Source organism: Abramis brama (assembly GCF_963993115.1).
Source record: "Abramis brama genome assembly, chromosome: 3".
Lineage (NCBI taxonomy): Eukaryota > Metazoa > Chordata > Actinopteri > Cypriniformes > Leuciscidae > Abramis > Abramis brama.
Window position 1 is genome coordinate 4,283,546 of NC_139965.1, and position 20,294 is coordinate 4,303,839.

At 39.0% G+C, this 20,294-nt stretch overlaps 1 protein-coding gene across 1 annotated transcript in view; it reads left to right on the forward strand.

Annotated features, from left to right (window-relative positions):
• The window catches only part of LOC311079857 (uncharacterized protein), a gene marked incomplete at both ends in the record, with an annotated part of 34,898 nt that extends 18,478 nt beyond the window's left edge, over positions 1-16,420 (forward strand). Inside the window, 2 exons of the mRNA XM_084109584.1 lie at positions 13,467-13,767; positions 16,122-16,420. Of these exons, the coding sequence (XP_083965710.1) occupies positions 13,467-13,767; positions 16,122-16,420 (600 nt within the window). The remainder of the gene's footprint in view (positions 1-13,466; positions 13,768-16,121) is intronic.
• Between the last annotated feature and the right edge of the window lie 3,874 nt (positions 16,421-20,294).

A 20,294-nucleotide genomic window follows, 5' to 3' on the forward strand; every position in this document is an offset into this window, starting at 1 on the left:
TGACCACAGTGGCAACCTGAACTTGAAATTTGTCATATTCTTGCACATTTGTGGTGATGTCACAATCAATGTAGTCATTGAAGTCTTTGTTAAATTTCAGAAACCGTTCTAACTGAACAGGATGGGGAAATTCTGAGTAACAGTTTTCCAAAAGTTCTGAAGCATCACAGATGTGAAAAATCTTTTTACATGTTTCTGTATTGTCTTTATAGATACAAACAAGTACAGCTTTGGTCCGTTGTCCAGTGCCTAAAGACCCAGGAGTCACTGGCCCAGGGTCATCTTCAGATGGGTCCATTTGCTGTGTAATAAAAAAAATATTAGACATAATACAGCATAAAATATATATATATTGATTTTTACAAAAAATTTACACATAGAATTAGCTGATATCCTTACAAATCTGAACTACCTTTTCTAAGATCTATTTTTTACCTTTCTAACACAATATCTAGGCCACATGAGCTACATTTTGGGCCAGGTGTAGGCTACATGGAACTGTTCTGACAGTTGAGAGGCCGTGAGCCCCAGCACAATTAAGCAATCATTTGAATTTTCGCGCCATTATAATTTTTCAGAATTATTTTGCATTAAATTTGAGTTAACGTTAACATTTAGGCTAAGTTACCAGCCTGCAGCTAAAATGGCGCCAAAATATTTCCACATAGCCGTTAACGTCGATTTTACAACATAACCAATACCACGTAAACCACAATTACACCGTTTTATTTTGTCATTACTGGCACAATTTCACTTTTCATTAGCGACGTCTAAAGCTAATATTGAGAAAATAAGGGAGAAAATTAACAGCCTAATATTTCTTGGTTTAACTTTGTCTGCAAAATCCAGGCATTTTAATAGTTTATTCAGAAAACCACTTATTCTAACATTTTTTATCATGTGTGCTTTGTGTTACGCTATTGACTATGGACAGTTATTGCCAATTAACATTTTTGCCCGCGAAGTTTTGCAAATATCTGACTGTGCCCTCAAAAGTTCGCTTAGAAACCAAACTAAACCTAGTACACATTATCAGCAGCAGAAAATCAAGTTTTCGCTCATAAATAAAAGTAAAAATGACTTCAAGTACAACTTACCTTAAGAATCTTATTAGCAATCACCAAACGACTTGTCTCCTCCGTCTCTCATCGCAGATACGCAGTCGTTTTGTGAATTTTAAAATGGCAGCCGATAAAAAAAAGTTGCTGGGCTTTTTCACTCACAGGCAAGGAGTTTGAATGACAGGTGATCCGACCAATCATAATCCGCCTTCCGCCATTTTGCGCGCAGCTTGGGGCGCTGAGCGAAGCGCCCATAGCTGACTAGATTTGAGCTCGCTGATTGGCTATAGTTTATGTCAAACATTTATATCTAAAATCAGCAATTGGCTAAACTGCTCCAGAGACCCTCCTTTCTGGGGGTGCTTCTTCTTTGGCCAGCCGCCCCTGGTACACGTCTTTACGCGGTTAACAACATTCTACTAGAACATACAACGAACAAATTAACTAGAAGGAAGAGATGATCGGTTAACGAGCAGCTTAAACTGATACTCTACAGCGATCTGCCCGACACATTAAAGAGCCACAGAACTGTATTTATTGTTTACATTAAAAAATGACAAAATCTGAAAGTTTAAATGTTTGAAATGACCAAATGAGACTTTGTTTCATATTAAAAGTAAGCTGGTCTGTCCTGTCTGTCAGCGTGCTCTCTGCTCCGCGATGTATTGTTCACTGCGTGTGTGAGAACATGCATGGTGTAGCTCGGACATAGCAACAGTCTGCGCAGATTTGGCTTGAATTTACCCCGCAAAGAGTATTAAGTAATTTGCCAAATTGGCTGGTGATTCTACAGCGTTATCCGCCTCTGTTGATTTTTACATATTTTTTTTACCCGCATTTGGAGGGTTGGCGCACTTGGCGGGTGTTCATTTTACCAGGGTTGTGTATAATTTAAAAATGGGCAATAGCTGACACACATAAAAAATAAAAAAATTGACACAAGAGTGTGTAAATCTAATCTGTAAAGATCATTCTACACATGTTGTGTTGGATGTTGTGAACAAATACACAGGTTGTGTTAATTTTAAAACTACACATTACTACGTGTAAAACATCTGAATTCTTACAACACATTTTTATCTAATATTAACACAACATGTGTAATCTAGAGTGCTACACATAATTTGTGTCATTTTTCTACACATTTGTTCTAAGAGTGTAGAGGGGTTGAATCTCAAACCTAGTGAAGAGTTAGATCTCATAATCAAGTGGATTGGTGGGGAGTCACTACAGCATCCGAACGTATCCGAGCTGTTCATGTAAATAATCCAGCTGTGGGCCTGGATATGGTCTGGCAGAGGCTTGACAGAAAGTATGGTTGTCAGGTGAACAAAACAAGTCTCCTGTCAGATCAACAGGCACCGATGTGGGCAAATTGATTTTCAGTCAGGCGGACAATGACTATATGCTTGCTGCTTCATTTGAAGATGAACTCTTCTTAGAGATCAAGACAAGAGTGCGTACTAACAGGCTAGGCTGTCTGCTTAAAAAAACAAAAAAAACATCCACTGACTTTCATAACTGCTTCAAAGAAACAACTTTCACCTAGGACCTTGATAGAAATGTACTGAAGTGAAAAGACATTAGTCTTTTAAATGTAGTGACGTTTAAGTCATAAGTTTCCAGAAAACAATAACTGCTCAAATTATTTTGATGAGTTAATGTCAAAATATATGAGGTCCTAAATTATTGATGATATATTTTTTTGCAGTGTACTAGTGTCAGTTTTCTTAAACAAGTATCAAAAACAGCAATATGTCTTGTAGTGCAAACATCTACGCATATCCAAATGACACTGGACACATTACACTTGACACAAGTTATCTTCTCTAAATCCATAATCATTATAGCAAAATAAACCTAAACCTGTTTGATATGCACTCTTACACGCAGCATAGAGGTAAATATAGCAAATATTATTATAGTATCTCATTACACTCTGTTACGACCACTATGGGTCAGCCACAACAGGAAAAGGATGAGAGTCACACTACCAGAGAGATGACGAATAATGAATTTTATTTACCATGAAGGGTTAGCGTCAGGGGCAGAGAAGGCCAAAATAACAAAAAAAACAATCTTCTTTTAGAAACCTAAATGACCTTAGACAAAAGAAAGAAAAATGAAAATACAGTTTAACTTGCCTAACTCCCTTATCCATAAACAAAGTGGAAAAATAAATACAAATAAATTGGCATCAAACCCCCTACATCCCTTAATGTGGTAAATATACAAGAATATTTACACACTTATTTAAAAAGTATCAGGTTAACAAGTTAGAATCAGAATCCAAGGCGTAGTCAATCAGATATAGGAGAAACCCAGAAGTAGGATTACACTCAACAAACACTCACTCACAGTTTCACTAAACACTAATAATCTCTCTGGCACGACACTCTTACTCAATTAAATAGTGGCAAAACGAACAAGGTGAAGAGAAGCACAATCAAATGGTACGAACGCAAAGCACAAAGTCAACGAGGCTCAAAGGCAACCATTGTGTGTCAGGGGCGGCCCTTATATCCAGGTCAGGTGCATAGCAGGTCCAATCACAGTTTTCCACAGGTTAATAAGAGAGAGAGAGAGAGAGAGCGAGACACACCCACACACAAGGACACTTGATACAAACACACAAAATATCTCAGGGTCCTAACACCCCCACCCATAAAATAAAACATAATGTTTTACTGGTTGACACGGGAAAATGAGTCAGCAATAACATTTTCGATACCTTTTTTATGACATATTTTCATATTGTAGCTTTGACAAATCAGAGACCATCGCATTAACCGATGTAACGAATGGACTATAATCATGATTTCTTGTCTCTCTCTCTCTTTGTACACAATGCACATTCCTTCTGCTTTTACACTCTGAACTCAGAAATGTAAATCAGGACTCTCGACAATCTAAATTACCGTCATGGCTCCGACATGGCTGGGATTAGATCGCTTTCTGACACTGTTACAACTCTGCGAGCCTCTCTAGAGAACATTATAGCTTCTTCTCTGCTTACTTCGGCCGCATCAAAGGGATTCCAACCCTCAATTTTCAGGGCCAGAAATCGACTTTCCTTGAATTATAAGAAGTGATAACTTCATTGAGAAATTGATAGGTTAATCTTACGGCCGTTTGCTGGACAAACAACTGTTCGATAATTACATTAATTTCCATTAAAAGTTATTCCGATAATTGATCTGAAGAATGGACAGTTGATATATTAATGAGTAAATTATAATTCATTGTGATGGGTTATTGATATATACAATTGATCTATTTTTCAGCTTCAATATTTTTTTTTATGTAACTGTAATATGATATATATATATATATATATATATATATATATATATATATATATATATATACAGTATATATATATATATATATATATATATATATATATATATATATACAGTATATATATATATATATATATATATATATATATATATATATATATATAATCCCTGATTAATTATTAAAATTCCCTATATATCATTTGAGCTAATGTTCTTACACCGATGATTGTTATTAGACATTTGTTGGAGAAACATAAGAGGATTATGATCAGTGAAAATGGTAACAGGTTGTACACTCAATCCAATATACACTTCAAAGTGTTGCAAGGCAAGAATTAATGCAAGTGCCTCTTTCTCTGTAGTACTGTAGTTCATTTGATGTTTGAGAAACTTTTTCGAAAAAAAAATGATCGGATGATTCAAATCATCTTCACCGGTCTGCAATAAAACCGCACCGACACCAGTACCACTAGCATCAACTTCTATCAGGAACGTTTTTTCAAAATAGGGGGCAACAAGTACAGGAGCACTACAGAGCAGAGTTTTCTGCGCTTCAAAAGCGGATTGACACTCAGAAGTCCACTTAAAATAAACTGCTTTACGCAGTAATTCTGTAAGAGGACTGGCTACAGATGAGAAGTTCTTACAAAAACAGTGATGATAACCTGTAATTTCGAGAAATCGACGGAGATCTTTTCGATTATTTGGGATCGGAAAATCAAGGACAGCTTGAATCTTTGAGTTCAAAGGGCAAATCTGACCACTACCGACCTCCTTACCCAAATATGTGACTGTAGCACAACCGAATTCGCATTTTGCTAGATTCAAGGTAAGATTAGCATGTCTAAGCCATTTGAACACTTCCTGTAAGATTTTAAGATGTTCTTCGCCAAGTGCTAGCATAACACACAACATCATCTAAAAAATTTCACAATGTTGGATAACACAATAGACATTAACCGCTGAAAGGTGGCTCCAGCATTTTGAAGGCCAAAAGGCATGACCCGGTATTGTAGAAATACTTCTAGGGGCTGCCAAGTTGTGTTTAAGTAAATACTGAGTTTCTTGCTTCATCAGTTCTTTCTTAAGTGGATTTACTCGATAAGCACTTTGTTTAACGGGTGCATGTAAACCTACATCAATGTCGTGTTTTAGCACGTGTGTAGTTGTTGGCGAGTCACTGAACAAAGTCGGATACCTCTTTACCAAATTTAGGATGCCAGTCTGGGCAGATATGGACAAGTGCGACAATTTTGTTGCAAAGTTCAACAGAGTTTCTGAATTTGGCAACCATGCGGTTGAGAACGCGGCACTGTTCATCTTCAAACCATCAGTCTCTGGTGAATATTCAGAGGGTGATACATTTACTGGAGCGACAGTGACAACATGGATCTTAGTCTCAGAGTTAGAGCGCGTCACATAAGCCTTCAGCATATTGATATGACAGACGCGTGACTTTTTCTTACGATTTGGGGTGTCAACAACATAATCAGTGACACTCAGTTTCTCTTTAATCTTTTCTCTTTAGAGGCATCAAATGGTACGAACGCAAAGCACAAAGGCATAAAGCACAAAGTCAACAAGGCTCAAAGGCAACCATTAGGCTTGTTCGACTTCATGCAGCTCTGTGCAGACCGATCGCCGGCTGACTTGAAGCAGTGCATGCCGGTTAGAAATTTTGTCCGACTTGATACAGCGCCGACGCCACGTGACTGTGACGTGTGCCATCAAAGTACCGCGAGAGCGATCCGAGAGTAGCCGGAGAACTCATCCAGCACAGCTTCTCAAGAGCGGCTGCACGTGGGCTGATGACGACACAGCTGTTCCACGATTGGCCGGATTCACCGCATAGAACCAAATTGCTTTCCACAGCTATGCAGACGACACACAGCTCTACTTAGCCCTATCGCCTAACGATTACAGCCCCATTGATTCCCTGTGCCAATGCATTGACGAAGTCAACAGTTGGATGTGTCAAAACTTTCTTCAGTTAAACAAAGACAAAACTGAAGTCATTGCGTTTGGAAACAAAGATGAAGTTCTCAAGGTGAACGCATACCTTCACTCTAGGGGTCAAACAACTAAACATCAAGTCAGGAATCTTGGTGTGACACTAGAGTCAGACCTTAGTTTCAGTAGTCATGTCAAAGCAATAACTAAATCAGCATACTATCATCTGAAAAATATTGCAAGAATTAGATGCTTTGTTTCCAGACAAGACTTAGAGAAACTTGTGCATGCTTTCATCACCAGCAGGGTGGATTACTGTAATGGACTCCTCACTGGCCTTCCCAAAAAGACCATAAGACAGTTGCAGCTCATACAGAACGCTGAGCAGAACCAGAAAATATGAACATATCACACCAGTCCTCAGGTCTTTACACTGGCTATATAAATGGTATATAAACTGGTATATAATAAAGTATAAAGTCGGCAACACCTAAGCTCCAAAATTGCAGATATGCTCACTGAATATAAACCCAACAGATCACTCAGATCATTAGGATCATATCAGCTAGAAATACCAAGGGTTCACTCTAAGCATGGCGAGTCCGCTTTTAGCTATTATGCCAGCCGCAGCTGGAACCAGCTTCCAGAGGAGATCAGACGTGCTCCTACAGTAGTTACATTCAAATCCAGACTCAAAACACTTCTGTTTAGCTATGCATTTACTGATTGAGCACTGTGCCGATGTTCGTTCGACTGTTTGTACTGTACTGTATTTTATTTTTCTAAACCGTTTTAATTATTCTTATTTCTTTTTATTATTTTAATTTCTTCTATGTAAAGCACTTTGAATTGCCATTGTGTATGAAATGTGCTATATAAATAAACTTGCCTTGCCTTGCATGACAACGATGACGTGTGTTTCGTGTTTATTTCGAACACCTTAAGTTCCTCTAAAGCTCACAAATTAGTTTTGTATAACAGTAAACATTCTTTCATGTAGTTGTGTTGGTATATTGTGTCATGTTTATCAAATTAAAACTGATTAAAAAACGTAGACTCCACTTCATTGATAGTAGCTTATGTTGAACTTTATTCTACACACAGAGAGAGAGAGAGAGAGAGAGACACACCCACACACAAGCACACTTGATACAAACACACATATACATATATGTAAAATGAGTTGTTAGGACCCTGAGATATTTTTTATCATTCTCTGGGATGCGTTTTCATGATAATCGAATGTAAAGAGTTTTATCTCTAAAAACAGATTAGCTTATGACACTAGTATATGGGGCACAGTGTAAGTAAAAGTAAATCGCTAGTTAATACCACTAACAAGGCTCAAAATAGCCTCACACTAACACAGTAGCATAATGAGGGTCCTTACATGCAAAACGAAGCATGGAGAACTTTGTAAGTGTACAGACAGTTTACACAGTTTCGTTCGTCGTCGTGGACTCAGAGGAATACAGACAGCAGTGCAGAGAGTGTGGAGACTTCTATCAGTGCAAGCGGGCGGAGAGCTATACATATTCTTTGGATGAGTAACGAGGATTATAGAGGACACGCTGTGAGTTTGGCTGAGTTACGACTCCTCTTCCTTCCGACTATTACTGAGACAACCTTGGGCAGTTAAGTACCACCTTTGAATTCTAAAGAGAAGATAAAGATTTGCAGTGTCTAATGTGGTGGCTGAGTCATGTGTCTGGAAGCTAGAAATTAACCCCAACGTCTTTTCTGATTCTTTGATGCCAGTGAATACCAGTGTTAAATATACTCGTATGCAGCCTTGGGTGCACCGTGAGTCTGTTCAGTTTTGCAGTCTGATTGTGGAAGTGAGCACGAGTGAGTTTTTGCAGTGTTCTGGTGAATTCATATGACTGTGGATTTGTGGTTCTGCCTTCCACTCTAAATTACAGCTGAACACTTTCTCCCACCCCGGGGCCGCTGAGCTATGCTGTTTAAACGACTCCACGTACATGGAAGAGGTGTGATACAGAGAAGTTTTCCAGTTCCTTCTGCTTTACTGGGGCGAGGTAACGGTGTCGATAGAAAGATCTGAGGAGGCTGCCACCGTCTAGACCAGTGGTTCCCAAACCTGTCCTGCCGGCACCCCAACACTGCACATTTTCTTTGTCTCCCTAATCAAACACACCTGATTCAACTCATCAGCTCATTAACCCATGTGATAATGAGCTGATGAGTTGAATCAGGTGTGTTTGATTAGGGAGACAAAGAAAACGTGCAGTGTTGGGGTGCCGACCTTTTACCAACCTTTTACCTCTCTCTCTCTCTCTCTGCTCGTTCTTTCAGTTAAACATGCGCCCTGTCACAAGAGAAGCAGTTCATCTACTACATTACTCACCGATCAAATAAGACTTAGGCGGGACAAAAAATCGATTTGGCGGCCGCTAAAAAAAATTAAGAGGATAAGAGGAATCGTTAGCGTCGAGGACATACAATATCGATGGTTCATAAAACTTAGAACCGGTTCTCGAGTGGAACTGGTTTTCAATTCCCATCCCTACACATGACAGAAATAAAGGTTTTTTTATAAATGAAGCTGGTAATGCTGTTTGTGGAGTTGTTTAATCATCCTCTGCTGAGATCTTGTGAGATCTAATGTCTTCTTTTATCTTCAGTTTATTTCATCTAAGGGCGCTTTCACACTAGCACTTTTGATGAGCACCCGGGTTTGAATAATGTCAGAGTTCGGTTCGTTTGGATGATGTGAACGCTGTTTTCCGAACTCGGGTGCGCACCCGCGAACCGTACTTGAGTCCTCTTAAAAAGGTGGTCTCTGGGGTACGGTTCATGTGAAGGGGGGAGCAATCGAACTCGGGTTCGGAACAGGCAATTGAACCAAGTGTGAAAGCACCCTAAGACTTGTGTTTCTCTTACATTCTCTTACATTAACATTAATAGTGCCACCCAGATCTTTTTGCTGGAGAGGGGATGGCGAACAGACGATATATACATATAAAGCTCTAAACTAACACAATATGAGAGTTAAAGTCAAGAAGAAAGAGGGAAGGGGAGAGATGTTATTTCTCACCAGTATTCAGGTCTTTACCAAAACACTTTTTATTAATCATTTCCCTAAGATCATGTCTTTTCTTCCTCACATCACATCTCCTCTGTACTCGACTCCTCTGCGAAGGAGGAGCGTGAGTGGCCATACTCTCCTTCTTGCCCTGCCTCCGTTCCTCGGACTGTGGTGGGCTAGAACCCCCAGAGGCTTTAGGTGGGGATCTGGATCAGTAAGGAATGTATTTTCTAACCACTGCCTCGACAAATGTGCCAAAAAGTTCTGAGGGTGAAACTGGAACATCGAGGAGCAATTTATTTTCTTTCTCCCCGATGTCCACGAAGTTCAATCACAGATGCCTTTCTGTGGCCACCATCGAACTATCGATAGGCGACTGTTTGTTTGGTAGCCCAGCGAGCAAAGTTGGTGGTGCAGCGCAGTTCAGCAATGGCCTCAACCGCACTGATCCATGCTTTTATGTAGATTGGCCTGGTAGGTCTGTAACACACATCATAGTGTGCAAAGCCCCCTGGCCTAACCTGCTACCGCATATGCCCTGCCATTCAACCGCAAAGTGGTCTGAAGCGACCTAAATGGCCGGACACGAGCCTTCAACGAAGATGACTCACCTTGGGAGCTAATCCTTCCACATTTGCATTGTTCAAATGATAAAATGGATGAATTCAGGCTGAATATGGCTTCTTCCACGACTTCACTTCTCTAGTGTGAAGGTCGGGAAGGAATGGAAGATTCATGGGGGAGGGACAAACATAGCCTAAAAGTAAGCGCTGTACAGCTTACCATGAACGACTTCCCATCTTTCACGCCCCCCAAATAGATCCAATCTGGCTGTGGTGAGGGCCATGACTTTTAACCCTCTTAGGTCGACAAACGCGCAGGCGCGTTTTGCTGGATTTTCTCCACATTGTAGCACTATAAACTTAAATTACTCCGTCATTTATGGTCATACAGAAAAAAGAAATATAATAAAAGAATCTGTGATATTTCTACTTTTGTATGTGTCCACTTACAATCAAATCAAAACATTGTGCTTTTGTAAAATAAAGAAAATAAACAGGGTGTGCGTTCTGCCTCTCCGTCGCGGTGAACTTTTTTTTCTTGAGCACGTCTATAAACTGAAACAAAACTCAGCGAATACTTGTCACACATTTATGAGCCAAATACCTTTATAAACATTTAAGTGTGTACTTTTAAATGATCGGATTCAAACTGAAAACAAATATTCTCTGTTTAAGTAATTTGTATAAAACCAACAAGATGTCCAGCTTCTCAAACGCTTCCTAATTATTTTTTTTATTTACCACGCCCACTCGCGCAAAAGAGATTCACATGCAAATCTCCACATGGAACGCAATCGCGCTCATTAGGCCTACCTCAAAAACAAAACACCAAAACACTTTACAAGTCTCTGCTTTTAGACGCGCCTGAGCTTACATTGGATTTACATCAGAAGAAGAAGAACGCGATTTGAAGACAAGAAAGATATAAGGTAAGAAATTCTTACATATTAGTTTGCTATTGTTGCATAAATTTCACATTGCAGTTGAACTGTTGCTAGATATATGGTGAATATTATAATATTTAGACCCGTGTTTACTGTTACTGTGTTTGTGGATATCTGCTCAAACGTAGATATGTATATGGTAACCATAATGTTTTATATTTGAGCGCGATCGCGTTTGAATGCATCATATTTTGCAGCGCGATCGCGTTTGAATGTATCATATTTTGCAGCGCGATCGCGTTTGAATGTATCATATTTTGCAGCACAATCGCGTTTGAATGTATCATATTTTGCAGCGCGATCGTGTTTGAAAAGCAAACGGCTTCATGTTTTTACTATTATCTCATTTCATATCATCATAACGAATGGAAACATTTGAAGTAACATGATAATCAATATATTTTTCTCTAGCTTAGTTGTTACTGAAATCTTTTGGAAGATTTATACTGCTACAGGTTATTGTTATTTTATCCAGCACTGCGCATAGCTTATGCCTACAAGGCACAACAAACCTGGTGTTCATTATATTATATATTGTTGGAAACATTTGTGTGTGTGTGTGTGTGTGTATTCTGTGAATTTTAAAAAGCAATTTTAACCAGAAAAATCTAAAATTTATTCCCAAAATCGTGCAGGCCTTTCTCTTGATATCAGTATGTTCACTTTTTTTTTTCAGGGCCCAGATGCCACTGAGGACTTCAGTGAACATGAACATGGTAAAGTGAAAATCAAACACCTTGGAAATGAAAGGTATGTACAATGTTTTTAGGAATGGCACAAAGGTCTCTGTCTTTGGATCATTGTTTTCAATAAGTGCTTTTTTGGCATTTGTTGTGTGTATCTTTGGACTATGTTGTGTTGTAAATAAATCCAAACAAATCCAAACAATTTAAAAGCCATTCTTTTTTAAATCTCCTCATTTACAGTATTGTGCAAGGTTGCTCAGAATGACAGGGCCTGATAGCTCCTAATAGGGCCGTTAGGGGAGGGTCTTTGTCTTTCTCAGGTGTGAAAACAATACATATTAATGACCTCCGCATAAAGCTTTTTCACACAAAACACGTCGTAACATTTTTAAATCAATATATTGTCTTATCTGAATGAGCAGTCAGGGTGATTTTCACATAGTTTTAGAGCAAATATTCTAGGCTACGTGATATAATTTTCAAAAGTCTTGTGAAGAAATAATCAGTATGGGTTTCATGGCCTTATTTCAGTGAGAATTTGTTTTTGTATTTTCACAAACCCTGCATAAATGTCATTATCTCAAAACTACAAACTTTTACATACATGCTGCTGATATATTATCGTAGCAGAGTTTGTGCTGAATACAGTGTAATTAGACTTTAGCCATGAAAATGTCACAAGTAACAGAAATAACCAGAAATGTCAGAGCATGTCAGAACACTTCCAGGGCCCAGAAAACAGCTCAGACCTCAGAGGGTTAACAGTTCCCCGTGTGCAGGGCTGGCAGGATGAGAAGACTTAATACATACACTATCCTCACTTGCTTGCTTGCTTGCTCCTTTCCTAAGCAAAGAACACACAAATTGTGTGTCTCCTCAGGTGTAAAAACCTGGGGCATGGAGGCACTTGCTTGGGATTTCCATAATCCAACCTTCAACGCGCTAACAAACAAACGGCTCATTGAGACAAAAAAAACTGATGATGTGTACCACGGGCACCCTCTTGTACTTCAGGGCGCTCCGCCTATGACGTCACAGACAATCAATTTGTACATTTAATGTGTGCTTTTTGCATCCTTTCACTAATTATTTGTCACTAACCTGAAGATAAGGAGGTCTGCTGACTTGGACATGAAATAGCTTGGCTGAAATACAAACCCAATGACAAAAAGCAGTTGCAATGTCTTTAAAATATTTTTGTATTTATTTTTGCTTTATTTAACAAGAGTTTTTACAAAGAGACAGGCCGATAATCAATATAAAAAGCAAAAGCGATAACAGGAATTTGATGGACATAAAATATATAATAGCCCCTTTCACACAGCGCTTTGAACCCGGGAAATTGCCGGCAAATTGCCAGAGTGCCTTCTGTGTGAACGCAAACACGACCCGGGATTGATGCCGGGATCGATGCCGGGTTGGGGACCTAGTAACATTGCCGTGTTCAGTCTCGGAACGCGTGCTGTGTGAACAAAAGCCGTAATAATGCCACGATCGTTCGCCAGCTGTGAAATGGTACGTAATGCGCAAGTTTATGATCGAATCAGAGAACAAAATGGACAAGCTTGGTTTCTCGAGAGAGAAATCGCAGCTCATAAGCAAACTTAAGACGCTGCTGAGACATTACAAGTCACATCGATGTCACGTGTCTTTACGGGATTTTTACGGGTCGTGTGTGAACGCACTCTCTCATTCCGGAAAATCACTCGCAGTGTGAATGAACCAAAATCAAACGAACCCGGGTCAAATCCCGGCTCACTTTATCCTTGTATTTTCTGGAATCTCTGTGTGAAAGGGGCTAATGGCTCAGCCAGAATTAACACAATGGTGAACAAATCACTGTTTGTCACCTCAAGCATGCAGTTGGAATTTGACTCCATAATAAAGGATTATGAAAAAGCTCAAAGACAGTTCAAGAGGTTTTCAGTTGTAATAGATCATCTTGATCAAGATCTGAAGGAGATTGAGGACCAAAAGTCAATTATTCTGTCCGATGCTTACAAGAACATCAAGCATCTGTCTCAGATCGCATTAAAGCCAGACTCGGCCTTCACTCTTCAGCATCTGGACTTCTTCATCCACAGAGTGAGGGAGGCTGGGAAAGAAGACTGGGTCCGAGAGCTGGAGGAAATGAGGAGAACCGCTGAAGCTGAAGAAGCCAACAAAGACGCTCTGAGTTATCTGAGAGCTGGTCTAGCTAAACTGTTCCTTGGTGAGCAATGAACAAATGCAGAGAACACAAGAGATGAATCAATGGCAATGAAGAATTTGGAAATACTGTAGCTTATATGTGTAACAGAGTTATGATTTTAATCAGTTTTATTGTGAATTCTTCTGAATTCAGCAGCAGTTGTTAATTCCATGTTGTAGAGGTGCCCTCGTGTGGTTTGTGTGGGGACTGTAGAAATGATTAGTTAGATGGAAGATGACACAACACAACAGTTGCATTGCACTGTGGCTGAGTTATGCCTGCAGTGAAACACAGCCACTAAGAGGACGTTTTATTTCATTTAAGATTAAACAGAATGACATAAACCAGCATTTGTGTTTGTGCATTCATTGGGGGTTTAGGAGTTTGGCCAGAGATTGAGCCCGTCATACAGTCGGTGTTCATCACATCTCGGGAATGTTTGCATGAACATAGTGTAACATAGTGTTATGATCATTTGAGGTAAAATGAGAACTGCGCATGTGCGTAGAGAGTCAGTAATAGATTTGACAGGTGAGGAGAAGAGATAACTGCTCTACCGACTTTTGTACTCTTTTTTTTATTTCCCTTTATATTTGTGACCAGAGTTGAATGTTTATTTGTATACTTTTCCTCACACAATCCCCATGTATGCGGACGAGTGTGACATTTAAGTCATTTTATTAAACCTGGGGAAAATACTGTACACCATCTCTCGTCTCTCATGCATCTTTTCCTCCAACACCACATGTTGTTTTTCTCTCTGGGCAACAACATCTCAACTTTGCGTTACAATAGAGCAAACCACAACACAGAGTGAAGAAGAAAAACCAGATCCATGACATATGCTTATAAAAGACAGTCTTTCTTAAGTAGTAATAGGCCTTTATGTTCAGAATTATGTCTAGGCCTAAATACTATATATATATATATATATATATATATATATAGATCTAAAAGCTCAGCTGGCATGCCCCAATTCTCCACCTAAGCTGGATTGGTACCATTAGTAGTACTTAGTAATGGTTAGATTTTCATAGATCATTTTATAGATTTTGTGGTAAAATGGAATTTAATGTAATCTACTAGAGTTAAAAATGCTCAGAAATTTAGAGTAAAAGATGAATACAGGCTGATATGACAACAGAACCACCCTGAGCCTTTTGCAACATTTATTTAAATACCCAGACTGTGGCGAGCAGGACGAGGCCGAGGGCCGTGAGAGAGCGGCACGAGGCCGGTGGTGTGATTACTCTGATGAGTGACACCTGCGCAACGCACCGGTCTCGTATCTCTCACGGAGGAGCGGACAACAGTGAAGAGCGAGAGAGGACAGGCCTGGACTTATGTTGTGGTTTTTTATATTTTGTTATGTGACAGCAGTCGTCCGTGAGGGGCTGCTGTCTTTTACTTTTGTTTTGTTGTTTATGTCATTAAAGTCTTTAAATGTTCGCCGGTTCCTGCCTCCTTCTTCCCATAACAACGAACTGCGTTACACAGACCAAGACAAAGACAGAAAGTGTGTGTAAAATCAGCAGGGGAGTAAGTTCACCTGTCTTAACTTGCATCAGTGGCTGGGTATAGAATTTGTCGCCCAAAATCTCTGAAACTGAAAAGAGAACATTATTGATGAAGTTTGGAAAATTCAAGTGGTTTTGAAATAATTTCCATTTCCAAGTGTCATTTAGGTGTATGTGCATAGGAACTCTGCATTGTTCTGGTAGGTAAATGTTTTGTTTAGTTAAAAAAAGTAAATTCTTAAACTTTATAACAAAGTGTACTTTAGCATTATCCTGTTCCAAGCAACTATACAACTTTATTTGAGTTTTACAAAATCATTGTTGTGAAGTGTTAAGACCCCTGTGGTTTTTAATGTTGTTTATATGTCTATGTGGTGTTTTTAATATGCTTTAAGACAAACCATGTGTAAATTCATAAGTCGACACCATTGCTGAGTATTTCCTCCTTAAAACTGCAGTGAACCAAAGACAGTCTCAAAAACACGCTTTGAAATCGCTGGTGTTTCTGACGTCACAAACTACCTTGTAACCAATCAGATCAACGTGTGATCGTCAACCAGTGGATCTCTGAGCTGAGTGAGTGAGTGGAGGCGGGGCTCATTTGCATATTCATAGAACCGCATATACTAAATGAGGCAAGGGTGTTGAGTTACATTCAAGCTAAATATGTCATTTTGGTGATCAAAGATGAGTTTTAAGGGATACAATTATTGACTACAGGGGGACTGTTGTTTAAATGACTTGCGTTTATTGTCTGGGAGAAGAGCAAGCTCTCGCAGTTCTCGAGGGAACTGTTTGCAAGCACTGTGAGCGTTTCCCTGTAAGGATGCTCCGCTCTCGTTTGTCCATCTTCTAAAGGGAAGAGGGACAGGCACCTGAGCCCAGTGACTCGGGTCCCTCTCGGAGAGGAGATTCAGGTCATGGAGGTCTCAGATGGAGTAATGGTCGGGTCAGGTCGGGTCGGGTTAAATGATTTCAGGTACGGGCCAGGTTCGGGCTTCAGTTTAAAGCCTGTGCAGACCTCTAATCTGAACCCTATCGGTAGCCCTGCCCCGCATATGAAGAGCTGCTGGGTGTTGTGGAGCGTGCTCCAGACAGACTCAGACTGTCGTGGGGGCGCACTAGGGAAGAGGAGGCCTTCTGCATTAGGCAAATAAAATGAGTTGTAGGCCCTATGGCCTCCTCAAATGGCCTAGGTTGAGCTAACTTCTCTTGATATTAGAGTAGGATATGCTGAGTTACAGTTTCCTAGCGGTGTTTGGCATAGACAAATAGCCAAGCGTTGCAGGCTATTTCCTTGGAAGGCCTCCCCTGTGGTTGTCACCTGGGCATTGTCAGGCTTCCTCTCACTTAGAGAATATTAGAGCTTAGTAAGAACTGATGACAGCGCAGCTTGATCTTTAGTTGACCAATCAACGGAAAGGAGCGTTTTATTCCCGCCAAACTGTTTATCCATTTTGGTTTTATTATTTTTACATTTGACGAATTAGAACAAAGTGTGATGAGAAGAAAAATATGAAAAAACTATGAAAGATTTGTTTATTTATATTAGTGAGACGGGTTGAATATGTGATAAATGAACGGTTTCTTCGTTTTTCCATATAGAAGTCAAAAACGAGAAAAATTATCCGAAGGTACACAGACCCTCCCAACACTGGAAATCCAAATGGAAGTTTTTTAGCTTTTAGTATGAATATGTTAGCCTTATGGTTATCTATAAGCTAGTTTGTTCAAAAACAATGACAAAATTCGCATTTAGAAGATATAAGCATTCAAAACTCACAGTCTCTCACTTCCGCCAATATGGATCATTGATTTTGATGACATCACTCTGCACTTCATCTTCTCATTGGATTTTCTGTCCAATCAAATGTTCTCTAGAATCTGAAGCTCCGCCCCCTACATTGTAAACCGAAGCTGCAGCTGAAATCTGTCACTTGTTCACACATTTACTATTTTCTACATGGTGAATGGCACATAGTGCACTATATAGGGGAAAGGGAGCAATTCAGACAGTGTAAATATGCTTTCCATTGGGGCAAATGAAGTCTGGTTTCACGTTAGTGAAGTTAATAACCACCGTAGCTCCGATCCAGAGACACGATAGCACAGAGCGGATCATATGATCGAGTCGCCACAGACCAGAAAACGTATCGGACCCATTTGAATTCTGCACACAATGCTGTATTTTAAAGCGATGTGGAGGAGATTAGGAGGAGAAACGGTAAGGGATTAGGAGGAAACTGCAGCTTTATCGAGCTCAACACATCTGACCGAGCTGTTATACCAACTAAACACTATTGGCTATTTTGAAAAAGGAGAGGAGCTGTTCAATCAACACATTGAATAATGCTACATGTTTCAGTGGGCTTTTAAAATGTATAAATGCACAGGTCTGATGAGATGTTAGTGTTTGGCTAGTCTGGCGTAGTCAGACCTTCAGACTGATGGCATTAGGTCTGGACTACTTTGCAGCTTTTATTGGCCAAAGTTTGCCCAAGAGGCTAGCATTTGGCAGACAGGGGTGATGGCTGAACAAAAACTTATATTCAGGTGTGGTCTTCACACAAAGCTCTCGTATAGTTCCAGAAGACTTTGAATAATTATAAACAGAAAGAAACACATAACTTCAGCATTTCAGAATGTGTACAGAAGAAAAAAAAGAAAAGAAAAAAAAACACATTCACCAAGTGCAAACTAATAAAAGTTTGACTTAAAATTGAGAATCATACTGACACGAGTGCACCAGATCTCTCTGCACGTCCCCTCCGCTCACAATCACCAGAGGTTTGATTATCATCATCTGCAACTACTTATACCGCTCTCTCAATCACTTCTTTGTCTGGTCTCGTCCAAGACTCTGTATTCATTCATTCATTCATCCATCTGAATCTTCTTCTTCATTTGATTTGTATTGTATCCTGGAAGAAACTGAGACTTTGAGTTGGAGTTAAGTGGCAGTTTCGTTAAGTTGCGTACCCTTCGTTACTGTTGTTTATTTCCTCCTGTGGATTCCCTAATAAAGCTCCACGTGAGAAATGTATCCGTGTTTGTCCTCCAGTGTGACGCATACCCTGGCATACAATGTCATGCTGACAAAATTATACCCGAAAAGACAATTTAATGCTAAAATAATGTGTACACACTTGTTATCTACTAACGCACTACATGTTCAAAAATAAAAAGTTTTATAAAAAAGATAATCCTCACATTTCATCCTTTAAATCATTTTTATGAAAAGGAGTCAAAATGATGCATTACAGGTATTTCATCTGCTCCATTATCAATTCTACATAGGCTCCCTTATTTTCCAAAGTGTTGAGATTTGTCGAATGCACTTCATCTTATTTTACATCTGCTGTTTACAATGTATGTGATTTTCACATTGGTCTGAACAAAAATGGCAGACAGGCTGAATGAAACTGTAAATCCGCTCTCTGACAGTAGATGGTGCTGTCCTTATAAACCCTACTTTATTAGGCATTACACAGAGGGAGGATGAAAAGAAAATGACATTGAAATTTCCCTCGATCAGCACTCGGTTGTAAAGGTTGTAAAAACCTCTCACTTATTTCCGCCATGTTTTCACACCAAACGAAACTTAATCTGCATGCTGTGCCTGTTACACTCTGGTCAATTCCCATCATCTGTATTTGATATTAAAGCATTTTCAAAGATTATGGTAATAACTATGTTTAAATGTGGATATGATTTTTATGACATTATGTGTAATATTAGATTGTAATTTCATAGGGTCAGGGTTATAATGCTGACTTCACTTATATCTGTGACTTTCATTCTCTTAATGCTGTTTAAACGTATTATGTTGCATTCATTTTATCATTTGACACTCAGTGACTGTTAACTTTGGACTCCATATGAAAGTGACAGGGTTCAAAGGGGGTGCAAAGGAATTAATTTTCTTTCAAAATGACCTTTGAACCTGATAAATAGACTATTCAGTTTATGAATATTTACGTGAATGAGTTAAATTTACCTTAGCTGAGTCATTAAGATTATAATAATTACAAAATGCACTCTGAAAATAATTTACTGTGTGTTTTGTCCTCATGCATAATGGATTCTCTGGGTTCACTACTGGTCAGTAATGTGCACATATACAAATTAGCATACAAACTTTTTTGTATGTTTGAATATTTACCTTTTTACCATATAAAATCTGTTGTATTTTTGAAAATCGAAATGTGTCTTTACAGCCAATTTAATGTCTTTCATTTTGAAGGAGATACAGGTTTTAATGGCTTTTGTTTTTGTATGTTTGTCTTTCAACTTGAATGATTTGATGAGCTAGCCTGATGCATTGTGTGACAGTTAGATATTTTGTCCATCTTTCATCAATGGAGGTGCATCATCACAAGGGCATACAACATAAAAGTACCAACAGGAACAATCAGTAAAACTAAATCCAACTATATTTTTCTTTTAAACGCAACAAAATAAAACTGGCACAGTACAATCATGAATTAATCTTATCAGAAATTCACCCACACCCTACTTATGAGTTTAAAGGTTGTTTTAGTCAAATATTAAACTATTTCCTTATTGTGAGTGCAATCACCAAGAATGATCATGATTTTGTTGCGTCTTCTAATGCCATTTTCTAACACTCTTCTGAAAATTCTTTAAAAATATACAAATTTAGTCTTGGTGGACTCATTGATTGCTCACTGGATATCAGACTGAAAATATCTCTGCTTTTCTGCATTATTCGCTTACATCTCTGGAGACACCCTTAAAAGGAGAAGGTAAGGGAGACTGTTCACTCTTAATCCTCCGTATTCAGTGAACTTGATTTGTTAGCAGATTTTTTTTCTTCTAGTCATTTAAACTAATTTTCCAATTCAACATATGACACTCAATTTTTCTATTTAAGGAGATATTATTGAAGGTGTACAGGACTCATTTGTGCCACTGATGATCATTTAATAAATCAAATAAGAAATGTGCAGTTTTGTGAATGAACATAATGCTAGTTTGTAGCATCGACTATTCAAGAGATCTGATGGGCTG